The 26,930-nt window shown below is 40.9% G+C and overlaps 1 protein-coding gene across 1 annotated transcript in view; it reads left to right on the top strand.

The window, feature by feature from the left end:
* The window catches only part of wdfy3 (WD repeat and FYVE domain containing 3), a 98,625-nt gene that overhangs the window by 61,715 nt on the left and 9,980 nt on the right, over nucleotides 1-26,930 (top strand). Inside the window, exons 20-51 of the mRNA XM_065966571.1 lie at nucleotides 661-879; nucleotides 1,359-1,543; nucleotides 3,295-3,526; nucleotides 3,666-3,826; nucleotides 5,964-6,075; nucleotides 6,461-6,651; nucleotides 6,814-6,966; nucleotides 7,292-7,365; nucleotides 7,526-7,687; nucleotides 7,796-7,890; nucleotides 8,002-8,122; nucleotides 8,375-8,592; nucleotides 11,127-11,323; nucleotides 12,265-12,399; nucleotides 13,005-13,184; nucleotides 13,670-13,903; nucleotides 14,630-14,729; nucleotides 15,346-15,506; nucleotides 17,833-18,062; nucleotides 19,247-19,356; nucleotides 19,835-20,017; nucleotides 21,322-21,479; nucleotides 21,570-21,647; nucleotides 22,588-22,818; nucleotides 23,328-23,496; nucleotides 23,588-23,751; nucleotides 23,885-24,033; nucleotides 25,329-25,449; nucleotides 25,696-25,781; nucleotides 26,170-26,250; nucleotides 26,597-26,651; nucleotides 26,752-26,871. Of these exons, the coding sequence (XP_065822643.1) occupies nucleotides 661-879; nucleotides 1,359-1,543; nucleotides 3,295-3,526; nucleotides 3,666-3,826; nucleotides 5,964-6,075; nucleotides 6,461-6,651; nucleotides 6,814-6,966; nucleotides 7,292-7,365; nucleotides 7,526-7,687; nucleotides 7,796-7,890; nucleotides 8,002-8,122; nucleotides 8,375-8,592; nucleotides 11,127-11,323; nucleotides 12,265-12,399; nucleotides 13,005-13,184; nucleotides 13,670-13,903; nucleotides 14,630-14,729; nucleotides 15,346-15,506; nucleotides 17,833-18,062; nucleotides 19,247-19,356; nucleotides 19,835-20,017; nucleotides 21,322-21,479; nucleotides 21,570-21,647; nucleotides 22,588-22,818; nucleotides 23,328-23,496; nucleotides 23,588-23,751; nucleotides 23,885-24,033; nucleotides 25,329-25,449; nucleotides 25,696-25,781; nucleotides 26,170-26,250; nucleotides 26,597-26,651; nucleotides 26,752-26,871 (4,865 nt within the window). The remainder of the gene's footprint in view (nucleotides 1-660; nucleotides 880-1,358; nucleotides 1,544-3,294; nucleotides 3,527-3,665; nucleotides 3,827-5,963; nucleotides 6,076-6,460; nucleotides 6,652-6,813; nucleotides 6,967-7,291; nucleotides 7,366-7,525; nucleotides 7,688-7,795; nucleotides 7,891-8,001; nucleotides 8,123-8,374; nucleotides 8,593-11,126; nucleotides 11,324-12,264; nucleotides 12,400-13,004; nucleotides 13,185-13,669; nucleotides 13,904-14,629; nucleotides 14,730-15,345; nucleotides 15,507-17,832; nucleotides 18,063-19,246; nucleotides 19,357-19,834; nucleotides 20,018-21,321; nucleotides 21,480-21,569; nucleotides 21,648-22,587; nucleotides 22,819-23,327; nucleotides 23,497-23,587; nucleotides 23,752-23,884; nucleotides 24,034-25,328; nucleotides 25,450-25,695; nucleotides 25,782-26,169; nucleotides 26,251-26,596; nucleotides 26,652-26,751; nucleotides 26,872-26,930) is intronic.

The raw sequence follows: 26,930 nt of genomic DNA, 5'->3' as shown, positions 1-26,930 counted from the left end.
GGGCTTCAATAGATATGGAAGGTGTTCATATTTTCCTTTAATTGATCTGAACCTTTTCAAAAGGTCTAAATGAATGGTCAGACATGGAATGTTTTGGAACTGGATGAGTAGATTGCTTCTTCTCTATTTATTGGTTAACTAGAGGCCGAGGTAGAACAACTCCTGTTTTCCTTTCCTTGTTTTGTCAAAGGAGTCTGCGTACTCCATAGAATACATTTTTGTCAAAAATGAAGCATCTCAACTCAGAGTTGTATTTCTGAAAGGATTCTTCTTGTAACATGTTCAGACACTTGATACATATTTAGAGCCATTATAGAGCCAAACATTTTTATGTAATGTACTGTGATTGAGCAGAGTTTCCTGATGGTATTACCCTGAAGCCTTAACAGGTTATATTGTGGTCAAAAACTACAAGAAAATTGCAAAACATTTTTAAAATAGCAGTTATCGGGACCCAAAATATCCCAAATCTTCTTGCTATGTGGGGTTAGGATGTATTACTGGCTGTTTTTGTTCTGGAAAACTTAAACCTTTTTTTTTTTATCATTGTATGAAATTACATTAGAACCATCATAAACAGGCTACACCATGTTTGCCTTCACACGTAACATGTAATTGTCAGATCTTTTAAAATAATATGTTACAATGTCTCACCTCCAGGGGAGCGCTTGTTTCCTCCTCCGTCCGGCCTCAGCTACTCCACCTGGTTCTGCGTGGAGCGTTTCAGCTCAGCTCCTCATGCCCACCCAGTGAGACTGCTGACCATCGTCCGGCGAGCCACGTCCTCTGAGCAGCACTACGTCTGCCTGTCAGTTGTTCTGTCTGCCAAAGACCGCTCGCTCACTGTGTCCACCAAGGAGGAGCTGCTGCAGACCTACTGTGAGTCCTGCAGTTACAACTTAACAACTCAATTCGTTCATGGCATCACGGGGTGTTTGTTGTTGTTGTAACACCAAATGCAGCAAAAAAAAGAAAAATGGCCGAGTTAATTTAGTCAATTTAAACCTTCTGTTGTTAGACATTGATGATAGTATAACAAGGTGTATTATAGACCAATGACATTATCGCTTCAGATTGTATTTCGGAGAAGAAACTGTCCTTAGTTGTTTGTTTGGATGTTCACATGTTTAAGTCTGTATTTCTATCAATGGTTTGAGGTTAAAGTAAAGGTCAGACCATAAAAGAGAGAAGGTATAAAGTCAGGGAAATCTGCACATCAGTAACACCTTATAAACCTCGCCTAATAGGATTTCAGTCATTACCCAGATATTTGGGTTTTTTGTTTTTTTTTATCTCCATCCAAACCCGCTGACTCACCAATGTGTCCCCTCTGCTTCCTTCTCTCTCCCCCCTTAAAGCAGCGGACGAGTCGAGTGAAGAAGCCTCCTTCTATGAGATCCTGCCCTGCTGCGCTCGCTTCCGCTGCGGCGAGCTGATCGCTGAGGGCCAGTGGCACCACCTGGTGCTGGTCATGAGCAAAGGCATGCTGAAGAACAGCATGGCCACGCTGTACCTCGATGGACAGCTCATCAACACTGTAAAGGTAAAGTTCTGACTGTATTGTGTCACACATTCATATAAAGCAGGAAGAAATATGTCTTATTAAGCAGTTTTGTGTTGAGGGTATACAGTACACTGGGGTGCAGGAGGGTTTCAACTTTTCAATTAATATCACTCCAAAAGAAAACAATGTATTTCCAAAAGATCAAAATGAGCCTTCTTTATTCTTTTCAGATGAAGTGTGTCATCACATAACTGTGATTGCAATGTTTCTTGTTTGCTTCATTTCTTAAGAATAAATACTGTTCCTCCTTTTAAAGAATGACAAAATAATTACAAACTATACTTATATAAATGTATACATGTTGTGACATTAGATCTAGGCAGCATGTCCTGATTGTACTGGACTGCAACACTCTCATTCTGGTGGTGCCAAATTATACGTATACAAAAAGAAAGTAAGATAAGCATTCTTTAAAACAAATCTTACTTTATGCTGTAAAGAATAGTGAAAATGTTTCCCATTCATGAAATAATTTCTAAAAAGTAAGAGGATGACTTAACACTTGTCTGATCAACACTTAACAATCAAAAAGAATCTTGATTTATAAGCATAGTTTATAGACTATAATGTCTGACTTAGTGGCACAATGCTGATGTTATAGAACAAAGCACTAAGTTACTGGTAATAATCGTTGTCAGAGTGCAACCTTAGTTTGTCTTGCTCTGATCGGGAATACAAACATCAGACTGCTGGCTGAAATGTTACGAACGCTGGCCATAGTTTTGATAAAGACAGGAAAGTGCAGCGTTGCAGCCCAGCCCAGCAGTCAGCAGACGAGTGTGTGGCCTGTGGTTTTGGTGACTTTAGATTCCTCCTGAGATTACAGAGCAGTGTGCCACCCGACAGACCACAAGTCTCAGCTTCCTCTCCGCACCACTGATATCAACGGCTGCATTTCCCATTGAGGTCGTCAAACAGGAAACAGCAAGCTAGTCATGTGTATCTCGTGTGTCTGTGTCTGTGTGTCTGTGTGTGTGTGTGTGTGTGTGAGAGGGTGCTTGTGGGTTGTTGTTTTTCGTTCCCTGTGATTGGTCGCATGTAAAACACAATTCATCTCTTACAGGCTCAAATTTCTCTCATGATTTTGTGGACTCTTAATGGCAAAATGGAAAAGTAGCTTCCCTTTCACAAACAGCACAATTATCAAATCACTGATGCCAATTTAACATATTTTGATTTAAAAAATGAAAAACGGCTCTCCAAACAGTTTTCCCTAGCAATATGTCCCCACTGCGTTACTACTCCTCACGGTGGCACTTATGACTTTAATGAAGGTAACATGAACAGAAGTTCATTGGCCAAAAAAGAAGCAAACAGTGAGATCAAAGAAAATGAAGCAGGCAGCAGGATAACTGACATCAGATTGCAGTAAATGATACTCCTGCACTTTACCTTTTTGGGTGCATTTTTATTTGTTTCTGCTCATCAGATTTTGTGATGCGTCATTACATGATCAATTATCTGGGAATTGCTGCGTCATGATATTATTGTTATCATGGGACACATCACCGATCCTATCCTATCGTGAATTACAGTCTGAATTACCTGTTTGTTTTTATAACTAAGAGGTCTTGATGTTGTATTTATTTCTGCTTTATTATTAACTATAATATGAAAGTAAACTGTACTGTACAGCACTGTACTATACTGGAAGCTTCAGCTCAGTCTTTGTGTTTTTTTTAATTTCTCAATGTGATATATCACTCATCTGTATCTCTCCTCTCCTCCAGCTTCATTACATCCATAGTGCACCGGGCGGCTCCAGCTCCACCAACCCTCCCGTGTTGAGCACCGTGTATGGATACATCGGGACGCCACCAGCCCAGCGCCAGCTCTCCAGCCTGGTGTGGCGTCTGGGACCCAGCCATTTCCTGGAGGAGGTCCTGCCCGCCACCAGCGTTGCCACCATCTATGAGCTGGGACCCATCTATGTGGGCAGCTTCCAGGCCGTCTACCTGCCCTGTGAGTGTTCATCTTCTAGCACTCGCCTCTTCTTTCCTTCTTTCACAGCCCCCCCCCCCACACACACACACACACACACACACAGTTAAATACCTTCTTTGTATTTGATCATAATATCTCTGTCCTCTGTCTGTCTCAGGTAAAGACTCAAAGACGGAGGTAGCGCCTGCCACTCCAGTGGCGTTGGTACCAGAGGAGAAGGTGTCCTTCAGTCTCTATGCGTTGTCAGTCTCTACTCTCACTGTGGCCAAGATCAGAAAAGTCTACAACAAGCTGGACAGCAAAGCCATCGCCAAACAGGTCAGACAAACCACTGCAACATGATTAAATTCACCACGCTGGGATTGTATTATAATGAAGTCCTTATGTAACTACTGTAAGTCAGGGAGGTTAAAAAGTAATCCACGGAGAAGAGCGAGATGAAGGGGCTGAAATATGACGATTGATAAATCCATTTTATTTTCCTTTTATTTGTTATGATGATTAAGGTACATGACACATTTTGCAAAATACTATTCATCATGTGTCATAAATCCAGAGCACCTCTAAAGAGTTTTGTTCTTTTCCTACATTACAAAAAAGGATGTTAGACATCAGAAACGTAACACCTCCAGGATGGCAAAGAAACAGTCTGATGTAAAGAATGGCACTACCAAGCTTTTCATTCTTCAGATTATTCGTGTTTTGCCATTTCCATTGTAATCTCTGAAGAATTCCTCTCAGCCCGGCTGTGACAGGCTCAGTTCAGTTTGAGCCGGGATAACAGAATAATCCTGTTAGAAGCAATGATCGCAGTATGAGGCATTAACCAGAAGCATAATGTGAAATGGAGCACATTTCACCAGATTCTTCTTAACAGGATTTCAAGTATCTACACCAATGACAAAAAGAACATTGTTAGCTTCTATTATTAACTCATGAAACAGCTCTGTTTGAATGCAAACTTCTGATACAGTTATTGGAAAAACACATTTTGTTCAGTCGGAACTGTTATCCTTATTTGAGTTTTTATCTTCATAGAAAGTTGTCAGTTTATTGTCAGATGTCAGATCATATGAGTTTTATGTATATTCTTCACATATTAGTTACATTAGAAAGATGAGTGTAAGGTAATTCACAATGCAGAACTATTAGAACTTCTTTTCAACTTGTTTTCACTCGTTAGTTGACATTTTTACATTTACATTTACTGACTGAGTCTGGTGTGGTGAAGGCTGGAGTCTGACTGAGGGGAGTGAGCTTTTTACTGACTCTCATGACATCATGTCTGTCTGATGCAAATGGAAAGAAAAGAAACATCTCCTCCCTCTCAGCCACAGTGCAGAGCTTTTTCAGTCCGGACCTTTTTAGAAAAAATGAAATGTTTGCAGTAAAGTAAGATTTACTTCTTTAATAATAAATAACTAGAAGCACAAAAAAGTTTGTTCAGGTTTCTTTTCTCACTCTCTATTTATAAATGTGAGCAAGGATACTAGATATTGGTCAGTTGACTTCTGCATGAGCTCATTCACACATTTAAAGTAGCTAAAACACCGTCCAGTATTTCTACTGTATCAATGAGTTTCCACCCTTATCTCTCCCCCCACCTGTCAGCTTATTACCCAGCCTGCCCTGCTCTCCCTGACTCATGGGAAAGAAGTGCAGAAGCAGCATTTGTGCTGTAGGACAGGAAGAGAGGTTTTTTTTTTTTTTAAATAAAATCATGATATAATGGAGGTGAAATTGTGTATGACAGCTAATCATTAGCCTGTATGTAAATATGCCTTTTCAGTCTTAGATGTCCCCCTTCCTCCACTCCTCCCTTTATGACACATTTGGACAAAAAGAACAATATTTCATTAACAACAACAGACATACAATATCAATGAACAACATGGTATTAAATAAAGGCTGAAGAATAAAAAAAGAGGGAGGGGAAAAAACAGCACAAAAAAGCAATCCAACTAAATGTGTATATTTATAATCCCAGCAGTAAAGAGAGTATACAAGTGTATGTGTTCAGTAAGAATGTAGACAGTAACATAATCTCTTTTTTAAAACGAGGAAATTGACACTCAAAATCTGTTGCAGTATGTTTAACGAACTCTTGCTATTAATAAAGCTCCATAAGTACAGTTATATTGTTTTAAGAAGCAGCAGGTCATGCAGACGTTTTGTTTTCTTCCTCATGCTTATTTGGTCCCACATCTCACTCTAACTGGCTGAGTATTGTCCTTGGAGAAAGTCCAGACCTCAATAAAAGAGTATAGCTTCCAAAACTTAATTCTGATGCAACAAACAACCACATCAGCAACTAGCAGCATTCAAACTCTTCACAAATTGAAAAACAAAACAAAAAACCATGTTGCGTAATGGTGAACTTAAATCAGTAAAACATGCATATGGGGGTGTTTTTTGTTCTGGGTTTGTTAACTGAACATTTTGCCTCCCTCTTCAGCTCGCTGTGTCGTCTCATGAAAATGCCACTCCGGTCAAGCTGATTCATAACGCAGCCGGCCATCTCAACGGGCCAGCTCGAACCGTGGGAGCTGGAGTCATTGGATATTTAGGTAAACAAAGTCTCTAAAATGGACCATAAATTATCATAGTTAAAGTCAGCATTGTTGTTTTAGATTATTGTTTTTTTAACTGTTTTTGTTCTGTACTCTGCCCGAGCACGGGTCCTTAAATTTAAATGAGCTAGGATTTCATTCTGTTCATTCTTTGTTTATTCCTTTGCTTATTCCTTTGCTTAACTTATCCATTTAATTGTTAAAATATCCAAATAGGAAAGAGCTCTTTTCCCCTTGAGTAAATATATCCTGTAATGAAACCTGTTGATTCTTTGTACAACACTTACCTCAAGAGAAGTTCACGAGTCTATCTGGAAATGTTTGTATCTATCCTGCAGCTTCATGTTTAATCCAAACTAACGTTTCTCTCTTCTCCCTCAAGGGGTCCGTGCCTTTGTGGCTAAGCCTGTTGCCACAAACCTGCAGTACACGGGTGGTGCGGCGGCCATCTTGGGTCTGGTTGCGATGGCGTCGGACGTGGAGGGGCTGTATGCAGCCGTCAAAGCTTTGGTGTGTGTCGTAAAGAGCAACCCACTGGCCAGTAAAGAGATGGAGCGTATCAAAGGATACCAGGTGAGAAACAGGCCTACAGCTTTCATCAACAGCTGTGATACTTTTGGACTCTCGCTGTAGCTGAAAAACAACATCTAGCATGATTAAACGAAAACATTATGTAACCAATAGAGCAGTGTCCTATAAAGGTTTGAGACATACTCTCATGGTTGTCCCTCTCAGCTGCTGGCCATGCTGCTGAAGAAGAAGCGCTCGCTGCTCAACAGCCACATCCTCCACCTCACCTTCTCTCTGGTGGGAACAGTCGACAGCGGACACGAGACCTCCATTATTCCAAACTCCACCGCCTTCCAGGACCTGCTGTGTGACTTTGAGGTGAGGGAATGATGGGTGCAAAATTAAACCAAGGTCCCAGGAAACATTATATAAAATTAGGTAATCATATTCTGCAGTTGAAAGAACTCAAGTCTGCTACATTGGCAGCTGACCAGCATCCTGCTCTACTTAAACTCTGCCTGCCTGATGAACAGGTGGAGTATTTTTGGGATGTACTGTGGTGGCATTAGAACAAAGTTTCTCACATGTTTTGTTAGAAAACTTAGCTGCTCTGTGCCAAGATGTGAACTCTCCCTGCCAGCAGTTTGTCTTGCCAAATACACATCTTGTGACACAGAGGTCTCTGTCTGCTTCTACTCCTCAGGTGTGGCTCCACGCTCCCTACGAGCTCCATCTGTCTCTGTTTGAGCATTTCATCGAACTGCTGACTGAATCCAGGCAAGTATCACAAAACCTTACTCTCCTTGAAATGTTTCCTTCAATAAAACTACAGATTCATTAAATACAACCGTACTGAAAAGGTTTTTGAAACTATGTGACTTTTTGAATCTATCATTTAGGATATCTAACTGTATGTGACTGTGTTTATATCAAACAGCGAGGCGGCTAAAAATGCCAAACTGCTGCGGGAGTTTCAACTGATCCCCAGGCTGCTGCTGACCCTCAGAGACACCTCGCTCTCCCAGCCAACAGTGGCTGCCATCAGCAATGTGCTCAGTCTCCTTCTGCAGGGCTTCCCCAACCCATACGACCTGCTCCGGTAAACACATGTTCACTCATGCTTTGGTTACTCAGGTTCTGTTTCTCAACACAGACAGACGTAAGGAAACCCAAACTGGAATTTCCCTCTTTGTTTTTCACCTCACAGGTTTGGCCAGTTCATCTCGTCAACTCTTCCCACATTTGCCGTGTGTGAGAAGTTTGTTGTCATGGAAATCAATAACGAGGAGAAGATCGATGGAGGTAGCGACACATGTAGTTGAAACTGTGCTTTTATAAATTGGTTGCAGATTTAAAAAAATATATTTAATTCCCCCTGACTGACTGATTGTGGAACTTTTGTGGTGTCTCCAGGTAATGATGATGATTTTGGAGGTCTCCTGTCAGCAAACCTTATTCTGTTGAGAAACCGGCTGCTGGACAACCTGCGCAGACTGCTCTTCACCAACAAAGAGAAATGCTCTGTCAATGCTCAGTAAGACAAGGACTGGTCCCTCTTTGCATAGCCCTAAAACCTTAAGCTCACAAAAATAAAACTCCCAGCGTATCCATTCGTTTTCTTGCAAAAATGTTAGAACTCAAGTCTAATGTGAATTTGCTTCATGTTTGAATAGCTGAGCAAATCTTTGATAGTTGTTTGGGTGATGAAATATATTCTGAAATAGGTATTTGACCTAATTTTAGAGCAATCACTGACCAAAAGTTTGCTCTGCATCGCCTCCTGAAGGGCTTGTGAGGAGCTGGTGCGGACACTGGGCTTTGATTGGCTCCTGATGTTCATGGAGGAACACCTTCACTCAAGCACGGTAACAGCAGCTCTGTGGATCCTGGTGGTTCTGCTCTCCAACCAGTCCATCCTGAACCGCTTCAAAGAGGGCCTGTGCGGAGGAGGCTGGCTGGACCACACCGACTCCGTCCTGACCAATAAGATCGGCACAGTGCTGGGTGAGTGCACAAAGCCTGCTGAAGGCTTTATAATCATTACAGTGACACAACTACTCAAACTACATCTGAAATACAGTATGAATGTAGATGGTTCCTGCAATGAGAGAAAAGAAGCCTGGGTAATCCTGTAAAGTGTGTATGGTGTTTGTTGTAAAAATGGCCCAGCAGACGCTTCTCCTCACTCTGGCATCGCTTTCCGCCGGAGTTGGCCTTCCTTCAGTAAACAGAAAGCTGCGCAGTTTGTGCGCCGAACGGCCAAGGGTTTGTTTTCAAATTTTTTGCCTAAATGCTCCACCTGCTGCTACAACCCAGGCCCTCCTGAGCTCAATGGTTTTTAACCTCATCAGGTGTCTCCATGCATAAACATGTTGCATGTTTCTCCGTGTTGGACAAATTGTGTCTTTGCTGACCCATTTAAACTCCACTACCACGTTTCCATACATTTTTCACTTCCTCAGACTACAACCATACCATTATCCTTCTACCTCCGGGTTGACAACCATTGACCTTGCTTCTGAAAACCTGCTTAGTAGTGGAGTCGTCCAACAGAGTTGCTGTAGCGTTAGAATACATGCTATCATGTTGAATCCCATACTTTGATTAATAAGTTGTTTTTGTAATCAAGCTTATCTCTTATGGTTTAAGTTTTTTAGTGAGAGCTCCATTACATATTAAATCCTGTTTAATTAGTTCAGTTAGTAGATTCCAGTCCTGAGATATTCCTGTAAACAGCTCTAGCATAGACCTGCCCAATCAATGGAACTTCAGTATTTTAAAACTGGCCCTTGTTTTCTACATAGCTCGGGGTCTAAATTACAAATACAAATAGCTTCAGTTTGCTCCAGTTGATTGCCTGCAGCGTAGTCCTCAAATGCCCCTGATGAAATATTGTCCAGCAAGTTTAACCGTTTCATGTAAATGACAGGCTTAGATTGTAACTCTGAGTGTCTAAAATGAGGGGACTCATTCCTACAGGGTCAGGCCTCTTTGTTTAGGAGGTCCCATATGAAGCATCCAGTCAAGGACTCCAGAGCTCTATAACATTGGAAGGTGCACAGAGCAGATAACATCATTACATTACAAACTTCAGCTTATTTATATATTTTGTATTTTAATGTTTTATTGCCTCTAAAATTCATAACTGTATTTCTTTCGGATCTTCTTTTTTTTTTTTTTTTACATTTTACATTTCATCTTCTCTGTGATTGGTTGTTTTAGTGATTTTGAATTGTCTTCTTTTAATGTTTCTTTTGATGTCCTGTGTGAACTCTTTGAATTGCCTTGTTGCTGAAATGTATGATAGAAATAAACCTGCCTTGCCATCGCAAACACCCAAGTCAACCAATAACACAAAAAACAAACAGTAAGGGCGCGGTCTCACTGGCCATCCGTACCGTGCCCATGCATGCTTCAACGCTAAAGTCCAGTTTGTTTGGCCAGTGTGACCCCTCCGTATAGTGCTCAGGCACGGTACACTTCCTTGGCTTTGGCACACTTCGGAGAGGTGTGTTTCAGCACGGTACACTTCATGCACGAGCACATGCACGTGGGTACACAACGCTGACAGCCTTCATTATGGAGAAATCCAGAGTTTCATGTCTGTATCTGACTAAAATGACACAATATAAGCCACAAAGTAGCTGTCATGTTCTCTGTGTTGTTCTACGATGTGCGGCCACAGACTCGCCTGTGGACTCGGGCGCGCGTCTATTTTATATTTTTATTTATTTATGGCTGTGTCTGATTAAAATGGCTTAAAATAAGCTGCAACGTCAGTAAAGTAGCTGTCATGCTCTCTGTGTTTTTCTCTGATGTGCAGACGCAAACTCGACTGCACGTCTCTTTTTCTCTCCCTCTCTCTCTCACTCTCTCTCTCTCGCTCTCTCTCTCTCTCTCGTCCACCTGTTTGTAAACTGAGCACGCTTCATAAAAACATAAAGCGTGCATGTGTTGTATTACGACTTTATGTACAAGAGGTAATCGTGCTTTTAGGCACGGTTGGTCCTGGCCAGTATGACCACGGGCCGTGCCGACCAGCGTGGGGATGGCGCAGCGGGGGGGGGGCAATTATGCTTGAGTACAGCACGGTACAGATGACCAGTGTGACCGCGCAATCCCTGTGCTCTTCGACCTAAAACTACTGTTTTTGTCTTCACATCCTCACTGGACTTCCTATAGGTATACATACCTTTTTTATGGACATTTCAGATGCCAATATTAGCCTGTCAGTGACAGAACAAGCACTTTTTGTGGATGTACTTGAGACTTAAAACTTTCTGCACGTTGTAGCCTTCACAGTCTGTTTCACAGCTGATGGCTGAAGCAATCTGCAGGATCTATTTCAGAATATGTTGTACAATTAGTCATTTAGACCCCAGACTATGTAAAAGTGGGGCCCAGGTCAAACATACTGGTATTCCTCTCCCCGCTGTTTAAAGCTGTATTTAGAGCTGGCCGTAGTTGCCTCCTGTCTACCTTCAAGCAAAATTTCTGTGAACTGAAACTCCTTCCTTAACTCTATAACCCGCCTTTAGGCTTTAACGTGGGCCGCAGTGCTGGTGGGCGCTCCACACTGCGAGAAATCAACCGGGATGCTTGCCACTTCCCAGGACTCCCGGTTATGCAGACGCTGCTGCCCAAACACACCAATGTCCCCGAGCTCTACTTCCTACTCATGGCGCTGTTTCTGCAGCAGCCTGTGACCGAGCTGCCAGACAGCCTGCAGGTACATGTTAGTATACCCAACCTTTTTCTTCTTTTAATATCACTAAAATGTCTTGTGTGTTTGCTTTTAATCTGCATTTTACTGAACAAATGAATGCTGCTTTAAACATAGATCAATATATAATGTACTACATGTTCAACTGACAAATAACTTTTAATAACTGACAGCTTCAATGTGTTTAACAAAGACTTCACTTCTTTCTTCCTAAAATGAAAAGTACCTTTCCAAATGAAGCAGAGAAAATTAGTATGAAAATGCATTTCATACTTGTAATGAACTGATCTCCAAACATTTAACTAAATAGTGATTCAGAAGTTCCAGCATTACGACCTCTGACAGCTTGATAGTAAAAACTTAATCCTAGATTCTGGACAAGATATTGGCTGTAAAAACAAGTCATAGAAAGAATAACTCACAAGCAGCATGGTCAATACACTAACATATAGTTCTTTATAATGTGTATTAGTGTTGTAGTCAAGACCACACTAACCAAGACATGCTGAGACCAGAGTGCTCCGACACCGAGACAAGACCGAGACATATAGGGATTGAGACCAAGACCAAGACCAAGACCATAAATATCACTGAAAAATCATCATCTTGTTCGCAGTGGGCGTGTCACTCACTTAACACCTGGAAGGTTGCTGCTGTAACCAGGGGTAAAAATCTAACTATAAATGAACTAAATGTATTAGAGATGTCTCAATATTCATTTATGTTCGTTTAAAAAGTGTGTTTTCCTTCTAATCACAGTAATGACTTGGAAAAATAGCCTTTCAGTGGTGGTCTTGACTGGTCTTGTTTTATAACCCTGAGTCTGTCCTGAGACTGAGCCAAGATCAAGTAAAAATGCTTTTGATTCCAAGAGAGGAGAGGAGACCGAGACCGGTTTCGAGTACTGCACCACTGATGTGTATACTACCCTAGTTTTGTGTTTCTCTTTTCAGTTTGACTTGGACTCCATCTGGACGTTCATCTTCGGTATACCGGCCTCCAGTTCGACAGTGGTGGGCTCCATCCACAATGTTTACACCGAGGCTGCCTTCCTGCTTCTGGCCATGCTGCGCAGCATGCTCAACTTGGTGAGAATAAGCGGAACTGGAAGACGACACAGTGTCATGTTGGTGTCTCAGTGGTGTCTGCTGCACCTTCTTGAGCTTTTAGCTGCTGGAGAAGTACAAGAGTTTTTGGCTTAAGTGAAAAGTCTTAATCCATAATTTGACTAATTTAATCAAGCACCTTCTCCCAAAAAGAAGATTACCTTTTAACACTCCCACTCAGAGAGCTTATGTCTTAAGTCCCACATGTGAGAGGTTTCTCATGTTCATCAGCAGCTGCTTTATGTCGAATTTCCCCACAGATTCTTTTATGCTGTCTTTTTTTAAGCTCCATTAAACCAACAGAAGTGACTTTACACTACACTCATGCTGTTTTCATCCTCATCCTCACACTCACACCCCGGAGTTAGCCAGGGGTTCACACTGTGCTGCTGCTGCTTTCTGACAAGCTTCACTCAACCTCCTGGGGGAAAAAAAGGCCTCACTCAGAAAGCACAGGATGGTGCTAAGCCAGTTCCATTTTTTTTCCTTTCACCCAAAAAAAACCCGTACGGTATTTGCTCTGCACTAGATTGAAAAAGTTTCAGTAAAGTCGGTACTTCATTTGATTTGTTGTGTGTCTTTTCCAGCCGTGGCAGTCTGAGGAGGAAGGTTCCTGGCTGAGGGAGTACCCTGTCACCCTCATGCAGTTCTTTCGGTACCTTTACCACAATGTGCCTGATCTGGGACCGATGTGGCACAGTCCTGAGTTCCTCTGTGCCCTGGCAGCGACTGTTTTCCCCTTTAACATCAGGCCATACTCTGAGATGGTAAGGCTGTGAATTTGTCCTAAAAGATGCTATATTAAGTTCATAGACAAGAGATGAAGCAATAGAAAATTGTTGGCCTTTACCGGCCACTTAATGGAAATGTAGGATTGTTAAGACTGCAGGGACGAGTCTGGAATTTGCAAAAAGTCTCATTACAAGAGTAACAAATCACATTAATTATGTGGTTGTCTCTGCACCCACTGCAGATATGTAGTGTTATTCTCAGTTACTGGGCAATAAAAACATAAACTTATTGCCTCTCTGAAGGCATGGTCACTGTATCCACTCCACTTTTTCACTGAAGAAAAGGTGTTCTGAGACCGTTTAATAAGACAGTTGCTCCTGGTGGGAAGTAAAGTCTCTCTAATTAATTTTTTTTTCTGTAATGAATTTTCACTATTTTCAGCCTTTACCTTCTTTTTCAAATTGATCGTTTAGCTGTAAGAGATTATAACTATTGATACATTTGTCTCACTCACCTCCAGGTCAGTGATTTGGACGACGAGGCGGGTTCTCCCACAGAGGAGTTCAAAGCCTTCGCTGCAGACTCGGGAATGAACCGCAGTCAGTCTGAGTACTGTAACGTGGGATCCAAGACCTCCCTGACCAACCACCCAGCCAAGAAGTATGTGTTTGACTTCATGAGGGTCCTGATCATGGACAACCTCTGCATGACGCCGGCCAGCAAGCAGACGCCCATCATCGACCTGCTGCTGGAGGTGAGGAGATCGATTGGGATGGGGAGGTTTCCCGGTCTAAGACTGACTGAAATGATGATAATGTTAAGATATGTCAATACTATACATTTTTATTTTAAATCAGCATTTAATTACAATTTCTATCTCCTACTAGACCCTCATATCAGTGTTTTAAAAACTGAAAACAATGATCCCATGATTGTTTATGTACACAGGGCTTCTGCATGCAGGAGTAAACAGGCCCACTCAGTGTAGGGCTGATAACCTGTTCAACATGAGAATAGATTTAATCACTGCATATCACAATGCCAAATTAAATTCACTGCAGCAGCTAACATGGGCAACAATTTCAGCAGAGACTGTCTATAGATGTTCATGTTGAGTTAAGTTTGCAAGTTAAGGCTAATCTTGTCCTTTTAAATTTTTTATTTAGAAACAATAATTTAATGGTTTCATGAGGCATCTGGGAATTACACTTAATGACTGGTAAAGTCAAATCCACAAGGAAATGTTAGTGTGTCTGTCTTATTTTCCAAAAGTCACTAAATTATTGTAGACAACAGGCTAAAACACAGCGAATGCTATGTGCTGTAAAATTAAAGTAAAAGTGTGGATGTAGCCTTTGTAAGGATGAATGTTTTAAAAGTGTATTTTTCTTTCTCATTTAATAATAAAAATGTTTTAATTGATCAATATGTGTTGTCCTAAATGATGGTACAACTGTAAATGTGTCTCATTAACTTTAAGGCCTCCCCGGAGCGCTCCACTAGAACTCAGCAAAAAGAGTTTCAGTCCAACATCCTGGACGGCGTCATGGAGCATCTTCTGGCTGCTGATGTCCTTTTAGGTCAGAACAAAGTCCTCCATCCTCAAATATCTTCTTTCTGTCTGTTTACGTTGTTGTTAACCTGCCACAGTGTCTAACTTCAAACATCCAAATAATTTTCTCATCTAACAAACTGATTTGTTATTAGACCTGTCACTTTGATACAGCATCATTTGGTCAGTGGCTGCTCACATGGGATTTCTCTAATTGTTGCATTATTAGTCAGCAAATCAAAGTCTGCAACTTTAAAAGTGCATGTTGGCAGTTTAGTCGGTTGATATGTGATAATGATGCATACTTTAAGAAAACACACAAATTATATGCTGAAATTATTTTTCATCTTTTCAATACAACACCACTTAGCATGTATCTAATCTAGTGATCAACATTTAAACTTGTTTTATTGGATAAAACCTACAACATGACCTTAGAATAAATCAAAGTGAGAACCTATGACTAACACATGTGTAACAATATGATATCAGTTTATCCAGTGCATGTGTGAAAGAATATAATGTTTATGTTAACAGCTGAAGAGAGAGTGGGGGGTGACATGCAGCAAAGCACACCCGTTAAGAAAAGACAGTATTTTGGCTAATACATGTAACCTCCTCTTTTGTGTCTCCTCTCGGTTCAGGTGAAGACGCCTCTCTGCCCCTCAGCAGCGGGGGCAGTTATCAGATTCTGGTCAACAACGTCTTCTACTTCACCCAGCGGGTGGTGGACAAGCTGTGGCAGGGCATGTTCAACAAGGACTCCAAGCTGGTGGTGGACTTCATCGTACAGCTCATTGGACAGGTACAAAAAAAAAAAGAGTTTTTATTGTTTACATGAAGAATATAACTATTTCCCTGATAATAACATCGTCGTCTCTGGGATCAAATCATTTTTCAACTCACTTCTTAAGACAGTGCTTCATTGAGTTGTCAAATAGTTGGACAATGTCTAGCGTATGGATGCAATCTTTCATGGTCAAGTTAGGATGCTCAGAAAAAGTTTAGTATTTGTAAAATGACCTATAGAGTGTTAGCTGATTAAAAACAGTTTATTTAGTGTTGAGTTGGTTCATAGTTTATACATTGCTCAAAATAAGACATAAAAATTAATCTCAGAAAGCCTGAGGTCCCTCTTAATGGTGACTGAACTTCTCCCTCCTCATAATCTTTCTCTGCCGACCTCCAGTTGTTTAATTTCTTAGCTTTACGTTCAAGTCAAGTTCGAGGAGTGACATCACTTTTGGATTTGGTCACAGGTTCAAAATAGCACAACTCCGACCAAATCTGACCTCACCTGTCAATGTGGTTACTTACTTTAAACTTGACAGGGCAGCAAAATACTGATGTTACATCACTATTTAAGCTGAATAATCATTCTCGGGATGATGACTGGGAGGACTTAATTGAGCAGAAATGAAAGTGGTATTGCCTGATTTTTTGCAGGGCCATGTAACATTAGACCTTGTGTATCTGCAGAGTGAATATTGAGACAGAGGACATTCAGGATCCAGACTACATTGACATTAGAGCTAATGTTTTTCTGTGTGTCAGAGTGAGATTATTACTTATCACTCGCCCAAGTGCACCAGCTTTTATCTGCCTAGGTGCTTCTTCTAAACAGACGGTGTTACCACGCTTTATATTTTTCTCCAGAGAAGACAAAAACAGACAAACAGTGTCTGTGTGTTGCAGACGTTTAGTGGGGAAATAAAATGTTTCCATCTGAGAGTCTTCTTTCAATGATTGCAATACTGAGTCAACATTTTTGTTGTGCACACCACTTTTTTTCAAACTCACAGGCCAAGTTTTGGGTCTTTGATCTTTCACTGACTAAAATTAGGTAGTCTATTTTACTGAATAAAAAGGATATGAGATTATTTCATTAATATTTTATCAATGATGTTTTAGTTTCTATCTTTTCATTGATGTATTTTATACAGTACATCACCAAAGCCAGCAGCACCCATTGTCACCAATCTACATGTAGCTGAAGCAGTTACAGATAGAGGACAAAAAGAGGAGAAATCATAAAGTCAACAGAGAGGGAGTAAAGAGAAAGACCGTGTGGGTGTTTCATCACTCTTCTTGTTTATTGGGCAGTTAAGTCAAAAAGCCCAGCGTCAGGAAAGAAAGATGGCTGACAGATTTAAAGGGCAACCATAAGCACAATTTATAATTTCAAAGTTTTTAACTTGGAACAAGGCCATGCCGTGTGAGACAGGTTGACCGGGGATTACATGGGCTTACTGCAGGCATCAAATCACAGGACATATATAAAGTGGATGATCATTTATGTGTGAATGCCAGAGTAAAGTTAGTAAGAAGATGATCTTGAGTGTAGATAATTATTTAAAGTGAAGTCATATCTGTTGACATTCATTCTTTTCTACACACTGCTGTTTAAAGGAACAACACTGAGACATTTCCTCTTCAATCATTTCAGTTTATCTGAGCTGACAGTTACTGCCAACCGAACACCACCAGATGATTTTGTATATTCAAATAAGGCTGTAAACTTTCAATTTATCAGGAATATGCAAGGAGATGTTATCATCAGTCCAAAATGCCTTCACATAAAATGTGGCTGACTTACAACCAATCAGAGCAATAAGTCATGGGACAAAGCAGTATGCTGCTAGGCATGGATAAAGTCCTTACATCTAATTTATATTGCTTTAAATTTAACATTAACAGATTTGGATTGAGATCAAGTAGTGGCAAACACTGACTGTGATCTACCACCCAATTCATTTAATACTGACAAGAAAATAAATTCAAAATGTTTTCTAGTAGCAGCAGCCATCTTGGTTGTTAATAAAAAGGCCTAAACTTCCCTCGCCTTTTAAAACCGCACCCCTCTAACATTTAGAACTGGTCCATCTTCAGTAGCATCAAAAGAAAATCTTTCTTAAAAGGAGAGGACCAGACTTCAAAATTGAGACTGGCTCTATTTTCTTACACTATTCTGTGTAACTTCCACCAGCGTTTCTCCCTCATACACGTGTTGCCTTAGCTCAGCCGACGACAAGCTACTCCTTTTTTTTTTCCATCTTGTGTTTGACACCTGTCTTCAGTTTTTCAACTTTCAGATTTGAAAGTAACCGTTACATGTTCTTGTCCTCCTCCAGTCCAAAAGACGTTCTCAGGGTCTTTCTCTCGACACCATCTACCACTGTTTGAATCGGACCGTTCTCTATCAACTCTGCCGACCCCACAAGACGGTGGCTCAGCAGGTGGCCTTGCTGGATGCACTGAGGGTCCTGACCGTCAACCGCAATCTGGTGCTCGGCCCAGGGAACCACGACCAGGACTTTGTGGCCTGTCTGGCTCACTGCTTCATCTGCCTGCACAGTGGGAGGTAAGGAGACATATGGCTTTGTTTAGTAGAGCATGTGTGGTCTGTGTATTTTTTATATATATATATATATATATATATATATATATATATTACTAGTTTGATAAACAAAGAGTAATGGACTGTACTGGTTTGCAGTATCCAACATGGTTAAGTATTTTTTTTAAATGTTGTATTTTAATACAATTCTTTTTACCAGCTAAACAGCAGGTGATGCTCTGAAGAGGTCCAATTAGGAGTGCTTGAAAATACTCTAGGGGCGCTGCTATTCTTCACCTATGGTGGCTTTGGCTGTGTCTGTTTGCTTTACTACCCAATATTTGTGGAAGTAACGATTTCCTTCTCAAGCCTGGTGCGATGACAGAACTGTAAAGAAAATGAGTCCCATGTTAATTACACATGACCACTATGAGGTATTTTCAGGGGGGCTTTGAAGAAACCTAAGAACCAGCATGTTGTCCACAAAAAAGGAGACAGATGTTTAGCACTAAGTAAGGTCTTTTACCTGGTTTTTGTAACATAACAATGAGTAAGGTCTTTTACCTGGTTTTTGTGAAGTGTCTCGAGATAACACTTGTTATGAGTTGACGCTATACAAATAAAAATTGATTGATAGCAGAGCTTCTTTGTATAGATATCCTGGATGCTTAAGAATTAGATTTCCAATATATTGCAATAATGCAAAATGATATATGTATTTGCTATTTATCAAGAGTTTAGCATGTTAGTCTGAGTGGAGGAGGGATCATTGTTTGGATTTCTGTGACATGTATTTGGTTAAATCGAGGTCAATAGTTACTGTAGTTCAGTTCCATCGATGTCAAGTCTGAGTATTGTGTGTGCAGCTAAAGCATCGGTTCAAAGAGGTCTTGCTCTCTTGTTGTTTTTGTCCCTGTGACCCAGGATGACCCTGTGATTCCACAGGAGGGAAATTGTCTTTTTTTTATTGTGCTTGTTCATGTCCTGCCAGAACTCTTTATAGCTTCCAAAATGGCAGCAGGTGGGGAGAGACTGTGTTTCCTATCCTGCTGAGGAAACGATATGCTTAACCTCAACGCAATGTCACGCCATAGGACTGCAGTGAGCAGACCTATCTGCAGCAGAGAAGCCAAACAGTCTAGTTCTCCCTGTGACGCCCCCCTCAGGTGGCAGGTTGCTGAAAGACTTGTGTGTGTTTGTTTCTGCAGCAGCGTGGAGGGCTTCGGTCTGGAGGCGGAGGCCAGGATGACGACCTGGCATGTCATGATGCCCACAGAGAACGAGGCTGACGCTATGCACAACCACGATGTCGGAGAGGGTGAGGCTCTGTTGTGTGTGTGTGTGTGTGTGTGTGTGTGTGTGTGTTGAAAATTTAAAAAAAAAATGTAGTGCCTTTTTCAAACAGTGTTTACCAGTCATCTAGAGTTTAATAGCAGACTGACTGGATGGACTACTGAAGGGTGTATTCATTATTTTAAACCTCTTTCATATGTTTACAGCTGTTAGGCTATGCCTTATAAAACTGTCCTAACTTTATCTTCTTCTGTGGTGAGGTAGTCAGGTAGCAGGAAAGGACTCGCACACAGAGAATAATAAAAGAACAGACAGGAGAGAATCTATGTTTGTTAATGTTTATTTAACTCTAGTGTTGGAATACATGATCATATATATACAGTATATATATATGTGTAGATCAGTTAAAATTGACAGACAGCTACTTCAGTAACAAAAACAGCCACATAACAGCACTGTGCACTGACATGTTAAAGAGAAAAGACGATTGTTGTCATTTGCAGGCCGGCAGCTGCTGCTGAAGGCAGTGAATCGAGTGTGGACAGAGCTGATGCACAGCAAGCGTCAGATGCTGGAGGACATCTTTAAAGTGTCTCTGCCCTGCAATGACAGAGGACACGTGGACATTGCCACGGCACGGCCCGCCCTGGAGGAGCCGGCTCTGAAGAGCTGGCAGAACCACCTGGGTGAGGGAAACACTCACAGACACTGATTGTTGTACTCACTGAAGTTGATTCAGAAAGGAGGGGAGGCATATTGAGCTATGTGTGTGAGCGTGGATCAAGTCTTTTACTTTACAAGCCTGTCTTTGAAGATCCTGACAATAAGATGATATTTTTCAGAAGGATACATGAAAATACAATTATCTTTATTTTGGACACGTCTGAGTCCAAGCAACAAACTGTCACTCCTGACATTTCTTTACAAATACATGTATCATATTTCAAGGGATCCAAACATGAAAACACAAATTATTATTAAAAAATTAAAACTTTTTCTAAAAATGCTATAATTATTATATCTAATACAGTGATTTTGTAGGGGGAAGAGAGAACAACCTCACTCAGAAAACAGTGAATTACCACCATTAATTTCCAATTAAGTAGGTTTTTATCTTTATGACAGTGACTCTTTGATGTAACCTTGTAGTTTTTTGTTCTGTTCACTGACTAATCATCTCCTGATATATGTCTGTGTTGGAATTTTTTGCCTCAGTTTTGATGGCTTATCCAGAATTACATAACTTTACCAACTATATGGAAACTCCTCGTGTTATTTTGTAAAGAAAAAACTTCACTGTGAAATTCCAGCCAACAGGACCCATTAATGCTGAACTGCTCTCTCTCTCTCTCTCTCTCTCTCTCTCTCTCTCTCTCTCTCTCTATCTCTCTCTCTCTCTCTCTCTCTTACACACACACACACACTTCTTCCGTACTGTACTTTTGCTTATGCAAGTAAAGCGGTGAATTCATTTCTTGCCAAAGTTTTGTCTCAGTCTGCTGCAGCAGACAGTTTGGCAGATAACCAGGTATTGTGAGAGTTTCTGTGGGGCGTTTTTAATTCCTCTGTACGGGCAGCAGATATGGCAAGAGACATTGTTATTTCCAAACATATGTTCCATTGTTGTTAATGCAATATCTCAGGAACTCCTTCAGTTCTTCAGCTTGACATACATAATCTAATAGGGGTAAATCTCTCCTCTCTGTACGTTGTTTACTGACAAACACATGATCTGCAGAGAAACAGAGATCGAGAGAGATTCTCTGTTCCTTTGTTGCCCCTCTAAATCGTTTAGTATGACCTCTCTTGAAACATGTCGGACTACTTATGGTGTTGTTTTGATTTGAAGGAAAATGAGTAATGAACTGTTTTAAATATTATCAATATGTAAACTGTCCATTGCTATCATAGGAAACTGTAATGGATATAAACTGTGAGTTGACTATATATCTGAGGTTGACGCCTCTCTTTTCTCCTCTCTGCTGTTCAGTGCATGAGAAGAAGTGCATCAGTCGCGGCGAGGCGGTGGCTCCTGCGACACAGTCTAAACTGTCCCGAGTCAGCAGCGGCTTCGGCCTCTCCAAGCTGACGGGCGTTCGCCGCAACAAGAAAGAGAACAGCCTGAACAAGAACAGCATGTCAGCACAGGTATGACATAAATACTCCCGACAGTCATTGCACACCAGAGATTTACACAACATTCATTTTTCATTCAAATCCTGTATTTATGTCTTACAGGAGACTTTTCAGTGGATGTTCACGCACATTGCTGTAGTGCGAGACCTGGTGGCCATGCAGTACAAAGAATATCAAGAGGTAAAACATTTATCTTTACCTGAGGGGTAAGCTGAAGCAAATAGCCTTTTCCTTTCATTTTTTACAAGTTTACAATGATTTACCATCATTCTTATCCTCTGTTTATTTATATCTTATTTTACTTTGTACAGATTAAGTCCTTGATTTTTTTTTTTTTTTTCAGTGTTTCAATGTTTGATGTAAATTATATTCTTTTCTGGAGATTTAGCTCTTATTTTCTTTCTGTGTTGTATTTATTTATGCGGTGTGATGGGGGAGTAGGGAAAAAGACAAAAGACGAGGGTTATTATCGCAAACTTTGTGTACGCAGATACTGATGGTACTCATCTTTTTGTTCATGTTTCATTGTTAGAAATATCTTAATCTCTACAGAGGTGTTTACATGTTTGCATCATTAGAAGTTTGTAGGCTTTAGTAAAAGTTCAGTTTGTCAGATGCAACATTTATGGTAGTTTTAAATGAAAGTGCTGATCCTGCCGTCTGCATGACAATCCTCTTTTGTAAAGTGACATAAACCGACTGAAAACAAAGGATCAGTTATCTTTTGGAGCTCATAAAAAGAAGGTTATGAATCTCGATGTTACCTCATTAAAATGCAAAAAGATAAATGTTTAAAATCAAGAGAATGCTGAAGAATCAAGGTCAGGTGACCAAGGTAAGGTCAAGATGCCTTATAAATACAGCTTATTGGGGTAAAGTTTACATACACAGAATCCAAACTGGTTTATTTGTTATAACACGTCGATACTGATAGAAACAGCTGCAGGACACAACAACAGAACGTTGTGTGAACAGTGTAGGCAGGAGGTTTCAGCAGGACAGAAAACAGATTTAGACAGATTTTTATTTTTCACTCATGTTTAGCAGTTGTGACAGCATGGGTCATTTAAAGCTGCATGTTATGAGTGACTCACACTTCATCCACCCCTCCGTCTCCCAGCGGCAGCAGAACGCCCTGAAGTACGTCACAGAGGAGTGGGCAGCCATTGAGTACGAGCTGCTGCGTGAGCGGGGCCTCTGGGGACCGCCCATCGGGTCACACCTGGACAAATTTGTGTTGGAGATGACGGAGGGTCCCTGCCGGATGAGGAAGAAGATGGTCCGAAACGACATGTTCTATATCCACTACCCTTACTTCCCAGAGGCGGAGCCAAACACCAACCCTGCACAGGTATTTAATGCATCATGCAGTATTGTTCCAGTGAGAAGGCAGACTCAGAGGGCAGAACAAACACCTAGCTGTGGGAGTGTCACCCACCTGGGGGAGGGGTTACTGCCCTTTGTGATGTCATGAAGGGAAAATCTCCAAACGGCCTGTTTGAGCACACATTTTCTGAAAAGTGGAGCAGGAAAAAGACGGAGAGGGTGGAATTTTTATAATTGGGGGGTTTGTAGACAGATTAGGGACACATATTGGTGTTAGAAAATTATGATGAAGTGTATTTCACATAAAATGTGAGCTTTCAATGATCAGTTCAAGTTATTCACCAACTTGACCTGGGCTGAGCCACTTGAAGCCCGAAACACAAACTCTGTATAGCGGGTTATATCACTCAGAGAAAATGAAATGAATTTCCTGAAGAATGTTCCTCGTACTATAGAAATGGAATCAGTTGTTACATAGGAACATGGAAAACTGGTATTTAAACTACACAAACTTTTCTTTACTTTCTTTTTTAGAAACCTCTGCGATACCGGCGAGCCATCAGCTACGACAGCAAAGAGTACTACGTGCGTTTGCTGTCGGGGAACCCTGGTATGTACCAGCACTCTGTGGAGCACAACACAGAGGGAGAGACCACTCAGCATGAGCCCGAGCACGGAGAGGACACCATCGCAAGGGTCAAAGGTACAAAAAGACTACACCAGGGGTTGTTTAGAAAGAAAGTCATCTCTCCTATGAGTTCCTCATAACATGTTTATGTCCTCTGTTCTTTTAGGACTGGTGAAGGCTCCTCTGAAAAGATCTCGCTCCACAGCGGACGGAGCAGACGAGGACAGTCAGGAGCAGCTTCAGGATCAGCTGTTAGAGTCAGGAGGCCCCGAGGAGGAGCAGAAGACCGACAACACGTCGCTGCTGCGCCTCCTAGAGGAGGGAGAGAAGGTCAGTAAGAAAAGGCATATCCACAGACTAATGTTGTCCTGGAGTAAATCACATGTGACTTCTTGTTGAAAAGCGAATTGCTTTTAACTTAAACTCATCAATGCTCTCTTGTTTCTGACGTTCTCTATCCCAGATCCAGCACATGTACCGCTGTGCCAGGGTTCAGGGTCTGGACACCAGCGAGGGCCTGCTGTTGTTTGGGAAAGAGCACTTTTATGTAATCGACGGCTACACCATGACCGTGTCCCGAGAGATCCGAGACATCGACACACTGCCTCCAAAGTAAGTCAAGGCTTCTGTTTCTGAAACTTTACATCCAGGTCTGCACACAGGGAAGAGAACCCTGGCTGCATCATGAAGCCTGAATTCATTTTGAAGCCTGCAGATGAGACGACACACAAAGTGTACACTCCTTCGTGAGTTAAAGATGACCTCATTGGTCTAACGCTGCAGAGGGAGTTTTCTGCTGACAGAGTGATGTAATGCTGCTGAAGGAGCATGCGTTAAAAGTCAGCAGAGACATTACATATTTATCTTTTTTTAGGGAACTCGCTCAGTCTTTTCCTTTGAGGCTTAACGTGAAAATAACCAAAAGCTACTTCTGTGACTTCATCTTGTTCCCCCCCTCAGGTGTTTCACTGTTTCACACTCTCATCAGCTGCCACACAATCACAACCCGGTCTGTGAGAGAGCCGATATAAGGAAGCATCCTGATTAATAAAGAGGAAAAATCCATACCAGCATTTTTTAATAAAACATTAGTGGTCATTCATTCAATAATAAATATCAAACTTCTGACTGTAACAGTTGTCAACAATGCATTTAAATTAAAGTAGTATAGTAGTAGTATAACTTTTCGAGATCAAATCAGCCACTTTCAAAGACACTTCAGAATGTGGTCATTTTAGATACTAGATTTTGTACATAAAAGTATACATTGAATACAAAAGTACAAAACCCCAAAGTTAAATATCATTGTACAGTTTATTAATACATAATTCTACTTATTTTTTCTACTTCTCTAACTCATTGATCGGCTGTTGGGTTTAGATAGAGATCACAATGTTGTTGTTTTTTGTGCATGTACCAAATGTTTTCTGATAAATCTCTTCGGTTGAAGCAATAAATAAATAAATAAATACCTCAGTTTGTGCTTTATTTAAAAATTTTTGCTGCAAGTAGAGCCCAGAATGCATTGCAAATTAAGAATACAAGCAGCCAAAGCTTTTGCCTTGCTTCACCACTTTTCTTTGACAGTATGCTCTGTTTTGAATATCAATATCAGCCATTAAAAGTCAAATGTTCCCATGTCAAGTTAAAGTTCAGGAAAAGAAGAAATGATTTTGCAGCTTTACCCGCATGACTTACAGACCCTCAGAGATCCTGTAGGAGTTTCAGACTTTAAACCTCAGTCACATATTGAGAGATAAGATGAGGGTTTATAGTACGGGGGGGGAAGAGATTATTCTTCAGGTTGGGGTAAGCTATAATGTCTGAGCTTAAACCTTGCTCGATAAAAGTTGTATAGGAATCAAAGTGTTGATAAAAGCATTACAGCTGATTTTCTCTATGTGCAGTTTGCATGAGGCGATCATCCCCAGAGGAGCAAGACAAGGACAGAGCCAGCTGAAGAGAACCTGCAGCATCTTCGCCTACGAAGACATCAAGGAGGTGCACAAGAGACGCTACCTGCTGCAGGTCAGTATGCACATATTTTATTTATTTATATAGCACCTTTTAAATGCAAACAGTCAGGTAAAATATTGATCGTAGAACCAGAGCTGAAGATAAAAGTACAGTTAGATTGTATAAAACCATTTAAAGAAGCCAGTCAAACCTGTAAAATCCAGGTTTAAACATTTAGTAGACTTATTAAGTTGCTTCTCACCACCTCTTATAGTTCTAGAGTGATTAATAAATGTGCTTTTTATCATCACCTTTCAGCCCATGGCCGTGGAAGTCTTTTCAGCTGACGGGAGAAACTACTTGTTAGCATTCCAGAAAGGAGTCCGCAACAAAGTTTACCAAAGGTAATAAATATACAGTTATTAAGATTATTCAACATCAGCATTCACGATCGAACAATTCTAGTGCAGAATACCTCGCCCACATTAACTGTTGATCCAGATGCTCTGTCAACTGTTGAGTAAGAGCATTCTTTATATTCATTCATTCTGACACTATTCCTAACCACCCCTAAGCATTTTTTAAATTTTCATTATGGTCTTCAAAAACATTCAGTTTTGGAACATGTTACACCACGATGTTTGTGATAGATATCAGTCTGTACTGTCAGTCACGCTCATCAGTCAGACTCTAGTTTTCTTCAACAATATTTTCAGTTTTGTCAGGTCACACATGTGAATGTCCAACATTAATGTAGCCAGATAATATTATTATATTTTTTATTCCCTGCAGGTTCTTGGCGGTTGTGCCTTCACTGGCTGACAGCTCAGAGTCGGTGTCAGGACAGAGACCCAACACCAGCGTGGAACAAGGGTACGACTTCCTCTTTGTTACATTCAACATGACCATGATTTTCTCTTCTACATAACGTTTAAGTGGTGAGATGCTTTGTGGCTTGTGAAGCTATGGATTCATAGTTTTTGACACATTTTTAAAATTTGTCTTGAAAACATTTTTCCCAAGTTGTGGGTCCATGTTTCTGTTGTAATCAATTTAAATAATGTCCTAAAGGAGAATGTCAAGGAAAGGTCTCTTTTGGTATTTCATCCCAACCAGACAACGATTGCTATGTGACTTAAAGATTCTCGCATATGCTATTAAAGTGAGTAAAAGCTGAGTGGTTTTAACAGAACTCTCTCTCCGTCCTGGTGATCATTAGATCTGGAATCCTCAGCACGCTGGTCGGTGAGAAGTCGGTGACTCAGAGATGGGAGGTAAGGCCCTTCATTGATCCAAGCTCACTGTTCAGTTCAGAAATACAAAGAGGAGTCATATTATAACTCCAATTGATGTGTTGACTGATTTGTTTTCCAGCGAGGAGAGATCAGTAACTTCCAGTACCTGATGCATCTGAACACGCTGGCAGGACGATCCTACAACGACCTCATGCAGTACCCCGTCTTCCCTTGGATCCTTGCTGACTTTGACTCTGAGGTGATTGCAAGATTGAATACATCAGTGGAATAAAAAGTGCTAAACATGAGAGAAAAATA

The sequence above is a fragment of the Labrus bergylta genome, chromosome 2, assembly GCF_963930695.1.
Source record: "Labrus bergylta chromosome 2, fLabBer1.1, whole genome shotgun sequence".
NCBI lineage: Eukaryota > Metazoa > Chordata > Actinopteri > Labriformes > Labridae > Labrus > Labrus bergylta.
This window is presented reverse-complemented; position numbering and strand designations above follow the sequence as displayed.